This window comes from Salminus brasiliensis, chromosome 4 (assembly GCF_030463535.1).
Source record: "Salminus brasiliensis chromosome 4, fSalBra1.hap2, whole genome shotgun sequence".
Lineage (NCBI taxonomy): Eukaryota > Metazoa > Chordata > Actinopteri > Characiformes > Bryconidae > Salminus > Salminus brasiliensis.
In genome coordinates, this window is record NC_132881.1 from 19,598,981 (window position 1) to 19,620,605 (window position 21,625).

The window sequence follows — 21,625 nt, forward strand, 5'->3', positions numbered from 1 at the left end:
AATGTATTTTCAAATACATAATTTACACATAAATTCTTAAAAAATCCTACAACGTCATTTCCTGGTTTTTTTCCCATTTTGTCTCTTGTAACGGTCCCTTTAAGGTGGGGTACATAGAAAGATAGCATAGAAAGAGCCAGAGCGTATGATGGAGAGTGTGGAGGAAAGCGCGGGAGAGTGTGTGCGTATTGTGAACTGTGCTGGGTAGTAGCCTGGGTTCTCCAGCTGGTGTTGTCTGGGAAGTTGTGACGTGCGAGTCGAGGTGCGCTGATTGCTCATGAAAACTGACTCTGAAACCCCTGCACGACGTGTTCCCTGCGTGTCTCTTAATGGAAGTATTCACTTCTCCACGAGAGCACCCACCTAACACCATACTTCCAGTCGTTACAAAAATGGTGCACGAACAGGGACTTGATACCCGGTGTTTTTTGCTTATTGCGCTGCTAACGATTAGCCCATTGCTTTTTCCGAGGCCACTGTCGCCTGTTTTCCGCCGTTACTCGTTGAGCCTATGTAGCGCTAGCGTGTTAGCTAGACCAGCTACTGCCTCTCGTGCCTGGATTCGGCTCATTTTGCGAGATTGGACTTGCTTTTTGCTCCCTTTGGACCATTTTTGCCTAAGCGGACAGTTGTGTGTGCTTCTGCTTTTCAGATGGGACATTTTCGCTGTTGAATAATTTGTTTATGGTGAACTGAATTCGCTAAATGCGGGAGCACGGGGCTAATACATGGCTACATACGTTAGACCCAGTTCTCATAGTCAGTGTGTTACATGGTCAGTTCCATTAAGCACGTCTAAGCCGCATATACCTGGCCAAAATGTGGGCCTATCAGCTGATTGTCGGCCTAATGTTTATGCAAATCCTGATCCACTTAATCTAAGGGGTTCTGCTAGTTCCTATGGGGCTCAGATTAGTCCTGGGCACGATGCAGCTGACTTGAGTGATTCATCTGGAGCTAGAGTCAACATGAACACTTCTTGTGGTGTAGATCATTGCTCAAGCCATGAACTCTTATCAGATTCCGCTGTGCTCAGTAGCACGTCACGTGTTCTTACTTCACTACTGCAACAGTCAAAACTTGAACCTCCCAAGTTCAGTAATTCTGGTGGCACTCCGCCAGCGGAGTGGCTACGCGCGGTTGGAGACTACCAGCGTGATATGGGCTTGTCGGATGCTCGGATCCTTTCTTGAAGCCGTTGGTTTCAAGTTCTAAGGCCGCATAATGATAGTTGGGCCCAGTTCTCCCAGCTTTTCCAGAAGGCCTTTATACCTTCTGATGATCAGGAGCGAACTTGGAGGGGAATTCTTGACTACTTTCAAGCTTCGGAGGAGCCTTTTCCGACTTTTGTTGCACACATGTTGAGTGAGTTTGCCAAGCTGAGACATCCACCGCCTGAACCCGATCAGGTTGGGCGGATCTGCAAGCATGCTCTGGAGAAATACACTATTGCTCTGTATGGCTCTTGTATATCTTCTGTCTCGGATCTTCTGTTGCGGGCCCACGAGCTTCATGCAGCACTGGGTCACCGTGACTCCAGCAGCTCTCGTGGGATTTCCCTTCCGTCAGTTAAGTCTGTCGTCTGCTATAAGTGCTCACTGCCTGGTTATTCGTCTCGAACCTGCCCGGAGTGCAATTCTAAAACTACTCAGGGGGACGGGACAGGCAACCAAAGTGGTGCTGTGTTTTCTCCACAACCCCATGGTGGGTTGAGCAGGCACGTCCCCGAACGTCCCCAAAGAAAAGGGCAGCCATATAGCCGTGCGAAAGGTGAAAGGCCGTACCGGCGTGACTCTTTGCCACCACGCGATTCGCCTGACTTTAATAAGCAGGTGGCTAACACTGCTGATGTTCCCCACTTAGCCCATATTGTGGATGTGTCTTCTGCAGTTTCGTGGAACACCCCATTTTGTGTCAGTGTTAAGCTGAGGAATCATGTTGTGTCTGCAACATTGGACACTGGCGATTCACTTTCGGCCATATTAGCAGATTATGCTGACCGAAACAAAGATGGAGAAGTTAAGTGTGAGCCATGGGTGATTGGCTGATGCAGCCTACTGTGTTCCAGTTGGGATTGCGTGGCTTCCTCTTTGGTTTCAGGGCCAACGTTTCTTTCATCGATTTGTCATTTCGAACAGTATGTCTTCACCTGTTATACTTGGGATGGATTTAATGATACGGGCGTCGGTCTCAATACATGTCCCAAGCAGGACTGTGACTCTGGGAGTCCAAGATACATCGGGTATGTTAGACCTAGTTGACGACCCTTCAAGTGATAACACCTTTTGTGCCTGGGATGGACCAGACCTTGCTTGCTCACAGGTTGAGACTGATGCGCTTCTGGTTAAAGTAGGCGAGTCCTCATTGAGTCTTGGGCAAAAAGAGAAGCTGCAGAATCTTTTGGGAGACTTCAGTGGGTTGTTTACCAATCGCCTTGGTCATACCAGAGTGGCAGAGCACCATATTGAGACGGGGGATAATAGGCCAATCCATCTTCCCCATACCGTACTTCTCCTCTAAAGAAGAGGCTCATTGAAAAACAAATTCAGTGCATGCTTGAGGAGGGCATTATCGAACCAGCATCGGGACCCTGGGCACCGGTGGTCATTGTACCTAAACCATCAGGAGAGGCCAGATTTTGTGTAGATTATAGAGGTCTAAACAATGTAACTGTGAAGGACAAGTACCCATTGCCAAGTGTGGATGAGTCTCTCGATTTCCTGGCTTGGGGGAAATTTATCTCCACTATTGATTTAGCTCGGGGATACTGGCAAGTTGGGGTGGAGGAGAGCTCTAGACCGAAAACTGCGTTTACATCCCACTGTGGTCTTTTCCAGTTCAGGGTCCTGCCTTTTGGCCTTTGTAATGCCCCTGCTACATTCCAGAAGGTTATGAACACCATCTTGGCCGGCCTTATCTACAAATGCTGTACCGTTTACTTGGACGATATTGTGATTGTTTCTCCAAGCTTCGAACAACATCTCATTGACTTGCGAGAAGTGTTCTTGAGGCTTGAGCAGGCAGGTTTGTCCCTAAAATTGGGGAAATGTCAATTTTTGTCATGATGATCTCAAATTCCTGGGTTACAGAGTCACGCCCAAAGGTATCCTTCCTGATACAGATAAGATTAGTGCTGTGTTGGCCTTTCCTGTGCCGTCAGACGTAAGGCAAGTCAGACCGTTTCTGGATCCTACCAGTTACTACCGGAGGTTTGTGAACAACTATGCCCGGCATGCCGAACCTCTGTTTGCCCTGACCCGGCATGACACCCCATTTGTGTGGAACACAGACTGTCAGCAGGCAATGGACTATTTGAGAAGCTGCCTCACTTCAGCACCAATTTTGAGCTTCCCTGATTTTGACTGTCCGTTTTGTCGTCATACGGATGCTTGCGACATAGGGTTGGGTGCAGTGCTTATGCAGCGAGACAACGCTGGAAGAGAGGTTGTCATAGCCTATGCCAGTCGAACACTTCATAAGTCTGAGAAGCTCTACTCCACAACAGAAAAGGAGTGTGGGACAACACTTGGGACAAATACCTCCCGCAAATTTGTTTTGCCCTCCGGACGGCCACCCATGCAGTGGCCAATCTAACAGCTAAACTGGCTCCTGTGTATAGTGGGCCTTATCGCATTGCTCAGAAGCTTTCAGAGGTCAACTACCGTTTGGTTAAAGAAGATGGTTGAGACATGGGTGTTGTGCATGTAGTCAACCTTCAGCCATTTCACACTTGGCCCAGAAGTGACACTCAGACCACTACTCACCCTAACCCAGATTCTTTTGTTAGTTTGGAAAATTCCTCTGGTAGGGCAGGTGACGACAATTTGAGTCATAGCTCCTTTGTAGAGCCAGAGCCTCAAGTCCTTGATAAGGCTATAGAGGAGGAGGCCCCGCTTTTGAAAGACCCAATTCCTGCTAGTGCTGATTTGGTTGAACTGTCAGAGCCCCTAGCTCGTATGTTTGTAGATGATGTTGACGGACCAGCTGCTCATAGCTATGACTTAAGAGAGAGACTCTCTGACACAGACAAAACTGACAATGACTGTTTGATAAGCACTACCGCTACTGGTATGGCCAGTCATTTGGCTGTGTCTGATGTTGACATTTACGTGACCCATTCTTATGACCTGAGACCAAGACATCATCCGAGAGTTACAGCCGGCTGGACTGTAAGTAGATGGACCGTTACCACACAGACCATTTAAATCGGGACTAACTTCTTTATTTGACCACAATGAACATATTGTTTTTGTTTTCTGGGCCATGTAAAAAGTCTGTTTTCAGATCATACTGTGTGCAGGTTTTGCAATCACATGTTTAAGTTGAAAGTTTAACAATGTTAAAAAGAAAATGTCGAAATGTCTGAATGGTAAAGGGAACCAAGTGGTTTAAGTTTTATACTTTTTTTTTTATTTTAGGTTGCCTGCTAAACGTACTAAGGCATGGTTTTCCAGGTTTAAAAAAAAGGGGGTTTGTGGTTATGTATTTTTGTTTCTTTGTTTCTGTATACCTGTCTGTAATATATGTAATATTCCCTGCAATTACCATGTATGGTACGACACATTGTTGATCCTTTATAGCTTGTTTGTAGACGGCTGGGGTCAGCCTTTTTTTTTTTGTTTGGGAGGGAATATGTAACGGTCACTTTAAGGTGGGGTACAGTGTGCATGTGCATGGAGAGAGCCAGAGCGAATGATGGAGAGTGTGGAGGAAAGTGCGGGAGAGTATGTGCACTGTGCTGGGTTGTAGCCTGGGTTCTCCAGCTGGTGTTGTCTGGGAAGTTGTGACGAGCGAAGTCGAGGTGCTCTCATTGGTCATTAAAACTGACTCTAAAACCCCTGCACGACGTGTTCCCTGCGTGTTTCTTAATGGAGCTAAGTATTTGCCTCTCCACGAGAGCACCCACCTAACACCATACTTCCAGTCGTTACACTCTCATAGTTGAGATATACCTATGATGAAAATTACAGACCTCTTTTATCTTTCTAAGTAGGAGAACTTGCACAGTGGATGACTAAATACTTTTTTGCCCCACTGTATACATTGTATATATATATATATATATATATATATATATATATATATATATACAGTCATGCCCGAAAGTATTCATACCCCTGTCAAAGTTTGACTTAAATTTACTTTTATTTAACCAGAAATTATATTTTTGCCTGGAAACGACACAGGCATCTCCCAGGAGATAACACGATGATGTACAAGAGGCATCATTGTGGGAAAAAATATTTCTCAGCTTTTATACACATTTGAACAAAAAGTGGCATGTCCAAAATTATTCATACCCTTCTCAATAATTAATAGAAAAGCCCTTATTGGCTATTACAGCAATCAAATGCTTCCTGTAATTGCTGACCAGCTTTTTGCATGTCTCCACTGGTATTTTTGCCCATTCATCTTTAGTGATGAGCTCCAACTCTTTGAGGTTCGAGGGTCTCCTTGCCATCACCCTGATCTTTAGCTCCCTCCACAGATTCTCAATTGGATTCAAGTCAGGACTCTGGCTGGGCCACTGCAAAACATTAATGTTTTTGTCTGCTAACCATTTCTTCACCACTTTGGCTGTGTGTTTTGGGTCGTTGTCGTGCTGAAATGTCCACCGGTTCCCAAGGCCAAGTTTCTCTGCAGACTGCCTGATGTTGTTGTTGAGAATCTTGATGTATTGCTCTTTTTTCATGGTGCCATTTACTGCGATCAAGTTCCCTGGTCCATTGGCTGAAAAACACCCCCAAAACATTAGGTTCCCACCACCATGTTTGACAGTGGGGATGGTGTTCTTAGGGTTGAAGGCTTCTCCTTTTTTACGCCGAATGGTGCACACATCATTGTGGCCAAACAATTCAATTTTTGTTTCATCTGACCATAAAACAGAACACCAGAAGTCTTCTTCTTTGTCCAGATGAGCATTTGCAAAGGTCAAGCGGGCTTTTGTGTGCCTTTTCTGGAGAAGTGGTGTCCTCCTTGGCCTGCGTCCGTGGAACCCAGCAGTGTGCAGTGTCCGTTGAACTGTCTGCCTTGAGATGTCGCCACCAGCAGAGTCCAGATTCACCAGGATGGCCTTGGTGGTGATCCTTGGATTTTTCTTCACCTCTCTCACTATTCTCCTGGCCAGCACAGGTGTCACTTTTGGCTTCCGACCACATCTTCTGAGATTTTCCACAGTGCGGAACTTCTTGTATTTTTTAATAATACTTTGCACTGTAGCCACTGGAACTTGAAAACATTTTGATATGGCTTTATAGCCCTTTCCTGACTTGTGAGCGGCCACAATGCACAGCCGCAGGTCCTTAGTGAGCTCCTTTGTCTTAGCCATGACTGTCCACAAACCAACTGCAGAGAGCTGCTGTTTTTCTCCTGTTGAGTTGATTAAAACAGCTGTTCCCAATGAATCAGGGTAATTAGGATGCTTTAAAACAGCTTGGACTATTTGGAATGGTATAGAACTTTGGATTTTCCCATATACTGTGACAGTTTTCAAAGGGTATGAATAATTTTGGACATGCCACTTTTTGTTCAAATGTGTATAAAAGCTGAGAAATACTTTTTCCCACAATGATGCCTCTTGTACATCATCGTGTTATCTCCTGGGAGATGCCTGTGTCGTTTCAAGGCAAAAATATAACTTCTGGTTAAATAAAAGTAAATTTAAGTCAAACTTTGCCAGGGGTATGAATACTTTCGGGCATGACTGTATATATACACACACACACACACACACACATATATACATAAAAACATAGCTAATATTTTTTTTATATATAGACCTTGTATTTTTAATACATACAGTGGCACATTTTGTTTTGTGAAACATGTGAGTTGCTAGTGTAGGAAAATTTTATTTCAGGTGCTGCTATTTCTATGGTCTTGATTTATATATTTTCACTCTTTTTATCACATTGTTTTGTTCAGTGGTTTCATCCAAAAAACTGGCAAAACTACCTCGGGACTTCCACACCACAACTAACAAATATTTCCCACTTCTCACTAATGAACGATGAATTTTATTCATTTGAAAATGCAGGCTAAGATTTCACATTAATTTATTGTCAGTTTATTGCTAAAATAAAGTGTGTTCAACCATATCTTTTAGCTGTCTGCATGCTTTGATAGCTAGGTGTACACTTAAAAACATAAGAAGACATGAAAACATAAGAGATTATGGTGTACCTTAGTGAACTTGTGTTGCAGGTTGGCCTCACTGCCGCAGCAACTCGCCAAAGCAGTAAGCATGGCATAGTCTGCTTGTGCTTTAGAGAAGGCCTGAACCTGTGGACATTTCTCTGGGGCAGGTGAAAGATCCTCTGATTTAGAGCACACAAGAGTATGGAGCTGGAGGCCTTGAAGGAGAAGGTGGCATGCTTCCAGGTCAGCCTCCCAAATACGCTTCACTGCCATGCTTCCAACGCTGTAGAAAAACACAATAACTATATATTAACTAAATAAATGGGTCCTTAAGGGTGTAAACATAAAAAGATGCAAAAGATGGTATCAGAATGGAGTAATAACAAAATACATGTAATGGTACGGTAAAGTAATTCATAAAATTACGTTTAAAAAATAGAGTAATTACTAGCATTACATAATTTATATAATAATTTATGTAATGTGAACATAACTAATTTATGTAATGTGAAATTCCACTGCTGATGTTGTTTGTTGTGACTGTATCCTTTGTTTTCAATGATTCAATTCAATTCAATTCAAATCTGAACGTTTTTCCGTTGTCACAAAGCAGCTTTACAGAGATTCGGGTCCGAGCCGCTTTTGAGCAAGCCAGTGGCAACAGTACCAAGAAAAAAATCCCTCAGATCGAGAGGAAGAAACCTTGAGAGAAACCAAGACTCAAAATGGAAACTCATCTTCCTCTGTTGGACACCGGAAAATAACAAAAAAACAAAAAACAAAACTGAATTAAGAAAAAAACTTTGATACTGCTCAACATTCTCTGCTCTCTACAAATCCATTGAGAACCAACTCTGTCTCTTTACCTTCTCAGAGTTAATGGTCGCCCACTTATCTAGCCCGACTTGCTGTAAGTAATCTATCTAAACTTACAGCAATATCAATAGACATAAATTATCAGAATTTGTGTAATTATTTTAAGCACATTATATTTGCATTTCTGGATTTATCCATATTTGAAACAATAAGTTAATTCATTTTTTCTGAATTAAGAAAAGAAAATTGAGAGTCATCCAGTTCTTTATGTCTTTAAGACAATATATTAAGACATGTGATTAAGATGTGTGCATGTGTGTTTGTGCAATATTAGTACTAATAGCATTAGCAATAGCACAAAAACTTGTATCTTGTACACAATAATCTTTCATTTAGACATAATAAAACGTCCTCAAACATTCAATGTTGACATTTGGCAAACTCTAAAAGTTTGAGTGGTTTTTAATCTGTCAAAGTAGCTCTAGTAGATCATTTTCTTAAAAAGACTCCAGGTATGCCAACACCTGACTCCAATTAGCATTTTTGAGATAATCAACTCAAGGGTTCACATACTTTTTTCACTACCACTATGGGGTTTTTATGGTTGTTCTCAATGAAGACATAAATTATCAGAATTTGTGTTATTATTTTAAGCACATTATATTTGTCAATACACTTGACTTGAATGAGGATCAGACACATTTTATGACAAATGAATGCAGAAAACCATAGAGTTCCAAGAGGTTCACATACTTTTTCTTGCCACTGTATGTTTAGTGAAGTCCAGTCTGGTGGGGGTGGTGGGGAAGTCAACTGTCTCAACAGCCACAGTCTTGGTTAAGAGTCTGAATGGCTTGTGCGCTTCCCTGACTACCTCAGAGGGAATAGTCTGTTACTTGGATGGCTGAGGTCCTTTACAATCTTCCTGGCCTTGGTTCAGCACTGCTTGCTGTAGATAAACTGCAGGTCAGGGAGCTTGGTCCAAATTACTCGTTTAGCTGAAAAACCCTCTGAAGTATCCATCTGTCCTGTTTGGTGCTTTTCCCAAAACAGGCTGTGATGTTCCCAGTCAGGATGCTTTTGATGGTGCAGGAGTAGAATGTCTGCATCACCTTGAAGGGCAGTCTGACTGATGGCAATGGTCAAAAGCCGATCCGCACCAAGAGCCCTTCGAGCTTCAAGTACGGCTCGACTCGACCCGCCATCTCTCAAAATCCACGGAAGACAAGCGTCCAGGCTTTTTTCTGTCCTGGCACCAAAGTGGTGGAACGAGCTGCCCCTGGGTGTCCGAACGGCCGAGTCGCTCGCTGTCTTCAAATGCAAACTGAAGACCCATCTATTCAGAGAGTACTTGGACGAATAGTTCTATGGTCGCCTTATTGTATTGTGTCTAGCAATGTCTAAAGCTTAGAGGTATCTTTTGAATTATTAGTCTATTCTAACTAGCTAAGGCTTTTCTTGGGTAAATAGCAAAGCACTTTGTAAGTCGCTCTGGATAAGAGCGTCTGCTAAATGCCGTAAATGTAAATGTAAATGACTGCACCAGAGATTCTGACAGAGCTTTATCACCAGAAAGTTGATGTGGCAAGACCATGACAGATCCTGTAAGATGTGAACTCTAAGGTACTTGAAATTGTCCACTCATTCTACTCTGTTGATCCAGATGGAGTGGTAGCGCTGCAGTAGAGCAAGAAGTGGCCACACAGTCATAAGTGTACAGTGAGCACAGGAGGGCACACAGCTCAGGACACAACCTTGGGGGGGCTCCAGTGTTGAGGGTGGGTGAGACATATTTGCTTATCCGCACTGCTTGTGGTCTGTCCATCAGGATGTTTGAGATCCATTCATGAACTGATACATAAAGTCCAAGACCTTCCAACTTGGTGGCAAGTTCGGAGGGGATCATTTAAATGCTGAGCTGTAGTCAACAAACAGTATTATGTTTTTATTATGTTATTATTATGTAGTACACATGTTACCCCTACTAGTGTCCAGGTAAGTCAGTGCAGATATGTGATGGCATCATCTGTAGAGGGGTTCTGGTGGTATGCAAACTGGCACTGAAGAGGTGATGAAGTCTCTGACCAGCTTTTCAAAGCACAGCATCACAACTGATGTAAAGGTTACTGGGCAACAGTCATTGAGGCACGCTGGCTGGGGTTTCTTTGAAAAAGGCATGATGAATGGCATGTCAGAATATGGCCAGCATCTGGGAGGTATTAAAGATGTTTGCAAAAACCGGAGCAAGTTAAAAAGCACAGGCTGTCACCAGTCACCAGTCGTCATTTGTTCTTCCTTAGGATCTCACTCAGCCAGCTTGGATCCAGAGTTAAAAATGAAAGGTGAGTGAATTGTAGCTTAACAGAAGCAATAGTGTTCATCATAACTAATGCGAGCCATGGTATAGAGAAAGAGGGTATAAAGTTGGAATAATTGTGAAAACATTTTTTTTAAAGGGGTGGAAAAAGTTTGGAGCGTCGTCATGATGACCACTATGATGAACACTATTGCTTCTGTTAAGCTACAATGCAGCCTACTTCGCAACATCTTGGAATTATGTGAATTTATATATAATTTCTTTTTGAAATATGTGGCTTTAAAAGAGACATTTAATCCAAAAGCAATAGCATGTAATCACATTCTATTATTGTAATACAAGTTTAAGTAATCCTTTGGACATTATTTGTAATCAGTGATATGTGACAGAATACATTTTAAAATATCACTCCCAAACCCTGTGGGTATGCATGTATATAGTTTTTGAGTCACTTAAAAAGCATCATGATCTAGTGTGTTGCATAGTTGTTTGATCCTTGCATGTTCCGTTCATGTTCCCTGACCGGTTTGTTTTTTATCACATAACTATTGTCTGTCAGAGCATGGTTATATACATGGTAAAAGATAAGACAAAATTCAAGTAAGCGTGAAAAGAGTGAAAAATGGTTTACCTTCCAGATTAATTTTTATTATATTTATTTTTGATAGATGTTATATTTGCCCATTGGAGCCTGGAGAAACAATTTCGTTTAGCTATGCACTCCTGCTGTATAGTCCAAATGACAATAAAATACACTTTGGCTCTGAAAAGAATGCAGATAACCTTAGAATTTGAAGCAGGCAAGAGGGTCTCAAAAATCAGTATATGATGCCATGTGCTCTTTCCTTCTCTGCTCACACATACTGCCACAAAAAACTAGCAAAAAGAAAATACATAAGGACTTATGGAGGAAAAAGAATCCCATCTGCTTAAGATCCCTGTGGGAAAACCTGAAAACCAAAGGTGCTCTTGTAAAGGATATTTAACTTTCTGGATATTCTTTCATTGGGCAGAAACATAAAAAACACACAAAAAATTAAAATAGTAAATGCTGATACTTGGATGCTTGGAAAATAGTTGCTGATGAGCCAGCAGCAAATCATAGTGAAGAAGAGGCTGTTGCACCACTACCACAGACAAAGCAGAAAATAAACTGGGAGAAACCTGAGACTGGCATTTGCTGTCAAACATGCCTTTGCGTTCAGAGCACATTTTCTCAAAGTTGACAATATTGTGACCATGACAAGAAGTTCACATTTGAAGTTGCCACCTGAAAATGTGGAGAAACTTGCACACAACATTAAAAGGCACACAACAAAGGACCCCCTCAGCCCGGGCAATGAAGTACTTCATCCACAAAAGGCTCAGATCAATGAGAAGCTGCAGGCCCTGACAATATACCAGGGTGTGTACATGTGCTGACAAACTGACACACACCCTCACTGATATCTAAAACACTTGCCTGAGCCAAGGCATCGTTTCACCATGTTTCAAAACCACCACCATCATACTACTACCAAAGAAGTCACTAGCATTAACACTCAAAGACCACCATCCCATAGTTTTTTCCATCATGATCAAGTGCTTTGAAAGGTTGGTCAAAAAACACATCCCAGCTGGACTCCCTGCAACACCTGACCCACTCCAGTTTGCATATCGCCCCAACCAATATACGGATGATGCCATATCAGCAGCGCTTCACAGCCTGGCACATCTGGAAAACAAGAACAGTTATGTGCGGATGCTCTTCATTGACTTCAGCTCTGTCTTCAATTCATTGTGGTGTGGTGTGACAACAATAATGTCACTGAATGGCGACAAGACAAACAAGATTATTATTGACTTCAGGAGGAAGCACACAGTACACCTGCCACTTGCAGTCCATGGCAATGCTGTGGAGTCAGTGAGAATATCAAAGTTGCTGGGAGTGCACATCACAGACCTGACATGGACTACACACACCACCTTTCTTGTCAAGGACACAGCAGCGTTTTCACTTCCTGAGACAGATTAGAAGGCTAAACCTTCCACCTCCAATCCTCAAAACCTTCTACAGAGGTACAATTGAGAGCATCCTGACCAGCAGCTTCCCAGTCTGGTATGGCTGCTGCACCACCTTGAACCAGAAAGCTCTCCAGAGACGGGTGAGGACAGCAGAGAAAATCATCAGATCCTCATTTCCATCCATTCCCCCACAAACTGTTCAGCCTTCTGGGAAACGCTACCGCTGCGTGCGGTGTAAGACAGCCAGATTCAACAAGAGCTTTGTCCCACAAGCCATTACATTACTTAACACCCACTAACATAACACACAACTTGATGACCTTCAGGACTGTTGATCAAAACATATACGAACAAACAAGTGCAATAATAACTGTAAACGTGCAATAATAACTGTATAATAAGTGCAATAATAACTATTAACAAGTGCAATCTAACTGTGCAATATTTTTTCTTTGTTCTACTTTTGATATGTTATTTATTTATTCTATATATACTTAATGTATTAAAATGAGTTTAATAGGAGTTTAGGCAAAAAAAAACTTGCAACAGGATTGTTATTTATTTGCTTATTTGAAATTTTGAAGACATGATTTGTTTACTGAAGTGTGCAGTTATTACACTGCCTCTTCCCCTACCTCTTGCTTTTGATCTTGATCAAAGTTTCAGATTCCACTGTAGAAGGCATCATACATCTAGTGTCAAGTGCTTTAGCAACAGGTGCAGAACAACAATTAAGAAACTTGCTTCTAGGTTGGCTAACAGTTTTCACATATGCATTACGCCACATTGCAATAATTAAATATGAAACATTCATAGCTGATGAGGTTTCAGCATAAGGGAAAGCATATCCTGTTCATTTCACTAAACAGCTGTCATCTTTCATGGATGAGATAGAAGATGAAGATGCCCATGCTAAACATATACTCAAACCCTTCTACTTCTCCTTGGGCTGCTCCTGTAGTAGTACTTGTATCTAAGATACGAGTCCTAAACACAAAAAACATTTTTAATGGCTTTTTCATTCCAGAAAACAAGAACCCTTGATCTTATGTACAAGGCTTCAGGTCAGCAAAGATGAAAACAGTACCCACAAAACAGTGCATGTGCAAAAAAACAACCAATATGATTTTTCATGCTTGACAATGAAATTAAGGAATTTTGCTTTTTACTTTTCATATAGACTGATAAATGGAGAAAAATAAAAAACATAGAAAAAAAAAAAAAAGGGGGGGGGGGGGGGGTTAACAATGTCCAAAAAATGAAAGATGTACGATTCTAGGGCCTTGTGGGCTATTGATTCACACATTTTTTTTCTGGTTGTTTTTAAAGAGTGTGCCACTCCATTATGTGCACTACAAAAAAAAGAAAAAATATAAGCAAGCCTTTGAGGATCTGAAAGCAGCATTACAGATAGCACCTGTCCTAACTCCACCAGACCGTTCAAGGTGACCGGCAGATAGTAGTGAAGTGGGCCTTGAAGCAGTTCTCACCGAAAAATCTGTAAAGATTACTCGTGCACACTACCCAGTCAACCTAGGGAGAAGACCGAGTAACCTGGAAATGTGAGTATCAATGTGTGCTAAACAAAACTGAATGAGTGACACTTGGGAATACTACAGCTCATGGTTGATTGTACCCAAACCGACTGGACAAGTCCAGTTTTATATATATATATATATATATATATAATATATATATATATAAAAACCACCACAAAAATAAAAAAAAACAAAAAAAGAAAAGGAAGACCTAAGGGTAGAACAGGTCTCAAGTGTTGACATTCATTGCCTATTTCAGCTCCGCCCGACACCAGCCTCTTTCATCATTCTACTTAAGACCCTTTATACCTCCACCTGATACTCATTACTAGTGCCACCAGTGGATGAGATGTGCAATTGACCATGTACTGTGCACCTTGTCTCTCCTAACCAGGCAAGAAAAACCAGGCAAGTCCGCTGCATGGAATCTTTCGTCTTAGTTTACTAACTAGCTTTTTAATATGATTAAAAAATTCTTATCCAGCCTTATGACAAGGTACGTGTATTCAGTGGCCCTTTCAATTAAAGATCCCTTCAGGGTAGTAAGACTTGGGCAGCTAAAAGTTTGTTTCTAGAAAACATCATGGACTAGTCTATGCTTAGAAAGTTAACTGTAAGGCATCAAAAAGCACTACTACTCTGCTGATATTATACAGGCAGCAGTTAAAAACCTAGTGTCATCTGCATATAGATGTACTTTGCAGTCTGGAATAGGGGTGTGAATAGCCCTGACTGTATAAAGTCAGAGCTAATATTGAATCTTGTGAAACTCTTTACTTTATTACTGGCAGCAGATGAGCTTTATGGTGTCCCAGGGCCACACACACTTGTACCTATGAACCCAGCTTGTAGCTTTGTTATCAAAGCCAGTGTTTCGTAAGCTTTTTAAGACAAGGAAATCATCAACTGTGTCAAAAGTGTACAATGCTTCTTTCTGTCAAAGGCAGCAAAGAGGTCCTTTCTAATGCATCCGATAGGGCAATTTCTTCAAGTGGCTACCCTTCGGCATAGCATCAGCCCCTGAACATTTTTAGAAGAGAATGGTAACTGAGGTCAAAGAGGGGCTTAAAGGTGTGGTTTGCCATATAGATGATGTGCTGGTGTGGGGTTGTACACAAGAGGAGCATGACCCTCGCCTGTATGCTGTGCTGGAGAAAATCTAGAAGGCAGGCATTACCTTAAACATTGATAAATGTGACCTGTCAAAGTCAGAGGTGAGCTTCCAAGGTCATGTGGTCTCAAACAGTGGCATCAGACAAGACCCCGGCAAGACAGAGAAGAGCTGAGAAGAGGATGCAGGAGCCGACGACAATGAATGATTTAAGATCATTTCTCGAAAGGTTAACCAGTTGGGCAAGTTTATCAGCTGGCTCAGAGAGACAAACCCCTGTGTAATCTCCTGTCAAAAAAAAACTGCTGGATGTGTGCCGTTGAGCAAGCTTTTAGAGCCTTTAGAGATCTGAAGGATATGAAGCTGACAAAGAGTTTGAAGACATTAACATTTGTATAGACATGGAGAATTTACAAGCGAGGACTGCATATCTGGAGAAGTTAAGAGAACAGCTGCAGAGAGACAGCGTGTGCTCACGTGGGATGCAGTTGTGTGCAGAAGGTTTGCCAGCACAACGTACCTTAGCCCTTAAGATATACCAGGCTGAACAAGCCCTTCTTACAGTCCAGGATAGTCTCCTGCTAAAGGCACAAAGACTAGTCATACCCTTAACAATGAGAAATGACTCATCAAGTTGCACAAAGGACATCAGGGAGTGGTCAAGTGCAGAGAGCGGGTACGGCAGTCAGTATGGTGGCCAGGGCTGAGCCAGCAACTGAATGAGTTGGTTCTAAACTGCAGAGCATGCTACCAGGAGAGACAGAATCACAGGGAGCCGCTGATGCAAACACCAAACCCAGGCCAAGCATGGCAGAAGTGTAGAGCAAATTTGTTCATGCTAGGGAGTAAAACCTACCTGCTAGTGGTAGACTATGCGTCAAGGTACGTGGAGATCGCTCTGCTAACCCCCACAAGGTCTAATGACACGATCCACCACCTAAATTCGATCTGTCACTGATAACGGGCCACAGTTCTCGGGAGCGGCCTTTGCTGAGTTTGCAGAATCCTATGGTTTCAGTCATGGGACCTGCACTTCAAAATACCTTCAGAGCAATGCTGAAGCTGAACATGCAGTACAGACAGTAAAGGGGCTCTTGAACTCAGGCGATCCCTACCTTGTTTTGCTTTTAAAGCTTGCATACAGGGCTACCCCACTAGAAAACGGGTACAGTCTAGCTTAACTTCTTATGGGAAGGAGGTTTCGTACCACAGTACCTATTCTTCCTGCACTGTTAGAACCTGCTCTTTCCAATAGAGACGCTGTGATGCCGAATGAAAGGGAGAGGAGGATGAAAGATGCACAACGCTTTAATCTGCACCACCGCAGCAGAACGTTTATGAACCATCATCTACTCGTACTCTCAGAACCAACTCTGGGAGAGCTGTAGTAAGACCGGCCTGGTTGGACTTGAACTTGGATTTAATTTTGCTCATCACAGACTTCTCAGAGAAAAAAAGTGAAAGAAGACTGAAAAGTTAAAGAAAAAAAATGCCTATTTCCACAGTTTGATACTGTGATTAAACCATTTTATGTTTGTGCACTATTTGTAATGCAAACATCCAAGTCTCAAGGGTTAGAGCGAGGACAGACAGCAAATGTTGTTATGGTATCTGAAATGTATTGTTCAAAGGTTTAACTGCTGTGTGTCTATTGTGTGTCTGGATGGTTCAGATTTGGATAGGAGCAGACCTTCTGGCTACATCCCCTAAGGTCCTGCTGAATTAATAGAAGTCTACCCATTTATTCTAGAAAGGTGTAACTAGATATTCAGAGTGAGAGAACCTCACTGTGAAGTGTGGGGGAGGGGGCTGCCATGTACAACAACGTTCTGGAAATCAATCAAAAGGGCAAGGTACTAGTGGACTATTTTTAACAAAAGGATGGACATGTGTCAGCTCCTCAATATGATGTGCTGCGTCAGAGGCTTCAAAGAAGTTTACATCTGTGATCTGTTACACCTGCAAGTAAAACAGCCCCGTCCCTGACGTGTCTGACACTTTGTGGTTAACACTGAGTATTTTTTTGAGTATATGCCAACACCTCTTTCCAGACTACTATCCATGGCTTGTCGAATTGAAGCACAACAAATACGTCTTTGGGGAACAGTGTCATGATCCGCTGGGTCTGACAATGAGGATGAACACTCGCAAGGGGATGGACCAAAGCGAGAGAGTTTATTAAAACAATAAACAGGGCAGAACACAGGAAAAAGCAGCAAACGTTTCCGGGATAAATGATAAACAGAAAGCCAAACGTGACAACGGAATCAGGGCAAAACAAAGGTGCACACCTGTGGCTGGTGAGATACGAGGGCTAGGCTAGCGTGCCAGGAATGAGCCAGAACAATAGCACTAACCAAAACCTACAGGCCGTGCCTGGGGAAAACAGTGAAACACAAAAGGGCTAGTCAGGCGCTTCAGAACTTACTTGACTCAAGAGCTGAGGAAACAGCTGCCGAACCCAAACGACAGAACCGATACAATAATTGGGCTAGCTTCCCTGAGTACAGACAATGCCACTAGCCCGTAATTGAGCTAACGACCATGACTGTGCTTTGAACCGTGACTGAAGCTAAGTGAGTTAAGCTCACTCACGTGAACAAGCCCCTACAGATCCTTATGGTACAATCCGTCCTTAGGTAAGAGAGTCAGCATGATTTGGCAGATACACAGGATTCCCTAGGCTAATGAGGTTAGCCTCTACTCCCTGAGTAGATGAGCCCAACAGATTCAGTCTGCACTAAGATACACAAAATTCAACACTGAGTTAAATTCTCGTCACTGGCTGCTGGCGCTAGCCATCTTTAAATATACCAGCCACAGGTGGAACATATTAATCAAAACCGTGAAGACAAACACATGCATAGTGAAGCGTGAACAGAACGTGACTGTTAACATAAAAGTCCGTGTCAACCTAAAAGTCCTTTAGTAAACATGACATGACCATGATAGAGAAATGCGGGCGTGACAAACGGCACAAACACCAAAGGGTCCCACATTCACATCCTAAGAAATTCTACTATTAGCATTCAATTCCCAAGGTTTTACAGCTTTTGATTATCAGCCTTGGAATCACATTAACTATTTTGCAAACTTTGAAACAGAAAAGCATTAAATTTGCAGGGCAGGAAGGTTGATGACAAAATTTATGATGTGTGAGAGATACTTCTTTTTTACCTGTAATGTTTGTCCTCCAGAAATTCAATGTATTTGACAATATTCTCCTTCAAATTCTGCTCTGTAAAGAAAAAGAAGGCTGAGGCAAAACACAGTTTACTTTTACAAAAAGGAAATCTAGTGAAAAACATTTAATTTTTTAAAAGAATTTTTCTTTTAAGATTATTTTTCATTCTCTTGTTAACACATTAGTCAATACTGATGTATATGTATGCAAGTCTCCATACAGGAAGCCTTAAATTAACATGGAAAAAAAATCATCATCATCATCATACTCAATCATACTTAGTAGTTTGTACCTCGGTTAATACCTAGAACTGTGGATACATCATAAGAAAGCATTAAACCTATCTACTGTGGTTTACAAAGCTGACAAATTGACCATAACAAACCTACTGACAAAGCAAACTATAGCAGTGCCCCCCGCCTCTACCCCGCTCTCTAGGCACTGCCCTCCTCCTCCCTCTTCTCTGACCTGCTTCTCTCCTCTTTCCACAGATGACCTCCTACATCTTCTCACCTCCAATAATCCTACCACCTGTCCACTAGACCCTGTTCCATCCCCTCTGTTCCAAACAATCGCTCCAAACCTCCTTCCCTTCATCTCCTCTATCATAAACAGCTCTTTGTCGTCAGGTCAGGTACCATCAGCCTTCAAGTCTGCCAGAGTCGTGCCCATCCTAAAGAAACCAACTCTAGACAGCTTGGACATTGGCAACTACAGACCTATCTCTCTTCTCTCTTTTCTTTCAAAAATTCTCGAACGTTCTGTCTGCAACCAACTGTCTCTCTTTCTCACTCTGAACAATCTTCAGGACCCTAACCAGTCTGGCTTCAAAGCTGCACATTCTACTGAAACTGCTCTCATTGCAGTTACAGAGAAGCTCCATGCAGCTAAAGCTGCCAGACTGTCCTCGGTTCTGATCCTTCTTGACCTCTCCGCAGCTTTTGACACAGTGGACCACAAGATCCTCCTGTCTATCCTTGCCGGTCTTGGAATTACCGGCTCTGCATGGCAATGGTTTGCATCATACCTGCAGGGACGCTCATACCAGGTAACGTGGCAGGGCGACACGTCCGCTCCTTGTAGTCTCTCCACTGGCGTTCCACAAGGCTCAGTTCTTGGTCCTCTTCTTTTCTCACTCTACACTCACTCTCTTGGTAAAGTGATATCCTCTCATGGATTCTCTTACCACTGTTACGCCGATGACACTCAACTCATGCTCTCTTTCCCACCGTCTGACACACAGGTTTCTGCCGGTATCTCAGCATGCCTCGCCGACGTCTCTTCTTGGATGGCGGCTCACCACCTCAAACTCAACCCCAGCAAGACGGAGCTGCTGTACATACCGGGAACTGCTGGACCAAGAAACGATCTTGCGATCACCTTTGAGAACTCACTGGTCACTCCTTCTACTGAAGCCCGAAGCCTTGGTGAAGTGATGGATGATCAGTTATCGTTCTCAAGTCACGTTGCAAACGTAACTCAGTCCTGCAGATTTCTTCTGTACAACATCCGGAGAATTCGACCCTTCCTCTCTAGAGAGGCCGCCCAGGTGCTTGTTCAGTCTCTCGTCACTTCCAGACTTGACTACTGCAACTCTCTTCTGGCTGGTCTCCCTCTGTGCACCATCAGGCCCCTGCAACTCATCCAGAATGCAGCAGCACGGGTCGTCTTCAATGTCCCAAAATTTAGCCATGTCACTGCACTGCTGCGTTCTCTTCACTGGCTTCCTGTAGCTGCCCGCATCAGATTTAAAACCCTGATGCTGGCCTACAAAGCCAAGAACGGACCAGCCCCTCCGTATCAGATGGCAATGGTCAAAATCCAATCCGCACCAAGAGCCCTTCGAGCTTTAAGTACGGCTCGGCTCGACCCGCCATCCCTCAAAATCCTCGGAAGACAAGCGTCCAGGCTTTTTTCTGTCCTGGCACCAAAGTGGTGGAACGAGCTGCCCCTGGGTGTCCGAACGAATAGTTCTATGGTCGCCTTATTGTATTGTGTTTAGCAATGTCTAAAGCTTAGAGGTATCTTTTGAATTATTAGCCTATTCTAACTAGCGAAGGTTTTCTTGGGTAAATAGCAAAGCACTTTGTAAGTCGCTCTGGATAAGAGCGTCTGCTAAATGCCGTAAATGTAAATGTAAATGTAGTTAGTTTGAAAGGAGAACTGCATTTTTAAATTAGAAATGATTTGTGCTGTCACCATGCAGACACAATATATTTATTGGATTAGCCTGATGGGGTAGAACCTTCCATAAAGTGTACTAGTTATATTAGTCTTATACTTCCAGGGCAAAACAAAAAAGAAAATTCCAGCTTGGCTGATCAACTACATTTGGGATAAGGGGATTTTTTAAAAAACAAAATCTTAAAAGAATTAGCAAGTTTTCAAATCTCTTTGAAAGCAAAAGTTGGCCCAGAAGCTGGGCAGCATTAAGATAGCCTTCTATATAATCTAGGGCAGTGCTGCTGGGAGGCTGTGACTTACCATTTTGGGCCTGTCTCTTCTGCAGCTCCTTTTTTAGCCGGCTGTGTTGCCCGTTCATGTCAGCCAGATCTTGGGCACATCCCGCACATAATGTCTGTAGTCTCTTTGCCAGGCTTTCCAGATGATCCCTCTCTCCATATAAAGACTTTATTTCTGCCTTCAGCTCCTTTGCAGTGCTAAAGTCACTTCCTGTACCAACAATGGACCACCGAGAGGTTAGAGAAGACTAACTTTGTTTTTGGTAGAGATCTGCTGTCTGCTCTTGAACATGAAAAGGAAATGTTTTGTTTTTTGTAAAAAAAAGTTACAGTGTTAGAGTGAAAAACTGCTATGCCCTGGAGTCTGGTATTTTAATGTCTTAAGTGACTTTTTATAAATCCACAAAAAAACTATTTTTCTTTTTCTTTACTTACAATAGAGAAGTTTCTGTACCTGAAATGGCCGCTAGCTTGGCCTCATGCAAGGATAGCAATTGGGTCTCACTCTCACTAACTTTCCTTCTGAGACTATTTCCCAGCCTCTGGCTCATCAAAACCTGTGAGAGACAGGGGAAAAAAACATAAGCTAATAATGGAATAGAGCACAATTTTTCAATCACTGTCACAAAATGTTTCGTGTCTTAAAAGCTGGCATAAACAATAAAACAAACCGGATGAATGATTGAATGTCTACATACCTACATCACGCCTATATCCACATGCACATGCTCTGCATGTGTGCTAATATGTGCATGTGCAGAGTCAGTCATGCAGCGCAAACACACAAAGCAAAAATGTTAGCAAGCTGGACGTTACAACAGTTTTCACTGCTACAGATATAAAGAGGTGTGGCCATCTTTTCCCAACTGCTCCAGGTCTCAGATTTAAAGAGTGCCTTCTTCTAACTGCTGTTTTACGATCCCTTCACAGCTGTTCTTTAGGATGCAGATCTGGACTCACTGCACTTATAAACTCTCTAGTACAGCAACTGCACTTAAGAACTCTAGTTGTCTTAAACCACTTCTGGGTGCTTTTTAAAGTATGCTATCATTGTTC

At 42.6% G+C, this 21,625-nt stretch overlaps 1 protein-coding gene across 6 annotated transcripts in view; it reads right to left on the minus strand.

The window, feature by feature from the left end:
• Positions 1 to 21,625, minus strand: part of disc1 (DISC1 scaffold protein) — a 52,361-nt gene that overhangs the window by 17,750 nt on the left and 12,986 nt on the right. For 4 of the 6 annotated variants that reach the window (XR_011979618.1, XM_072677528.1, XM_072677527.1 and 1 more), the window contains 4 exons: positions 21,024 to 21,126; positions 20,592 to 20,780; positions 18,101 to 18,161; positions 7,183 to 7,420 (listed from right to left, as the gene is read on the minus strand). Coding sequence is in view for 3 of the 6 variants with exons in the window: in XM_072677528.1 (XP_072533629.1) it covers positions 7,183 to 7,420; positions 18,101 to 18,161; positions 20,592 to 20,780; positions 21,024 to 21,126 (591 nt within the window). In the remaining 3 variants the exon portion in view is untranslated. Of the gene's footprint in view, positions 1 to 7,182; positions 7,440 to 18,100; positions 20,781 to 21,023; positions 21,127 to 21,625 lie in introns of those variants that run through there. The other 2 variants (XR_011979619.1, XR_011979620.1) reach the window with 2 other exon arrangements.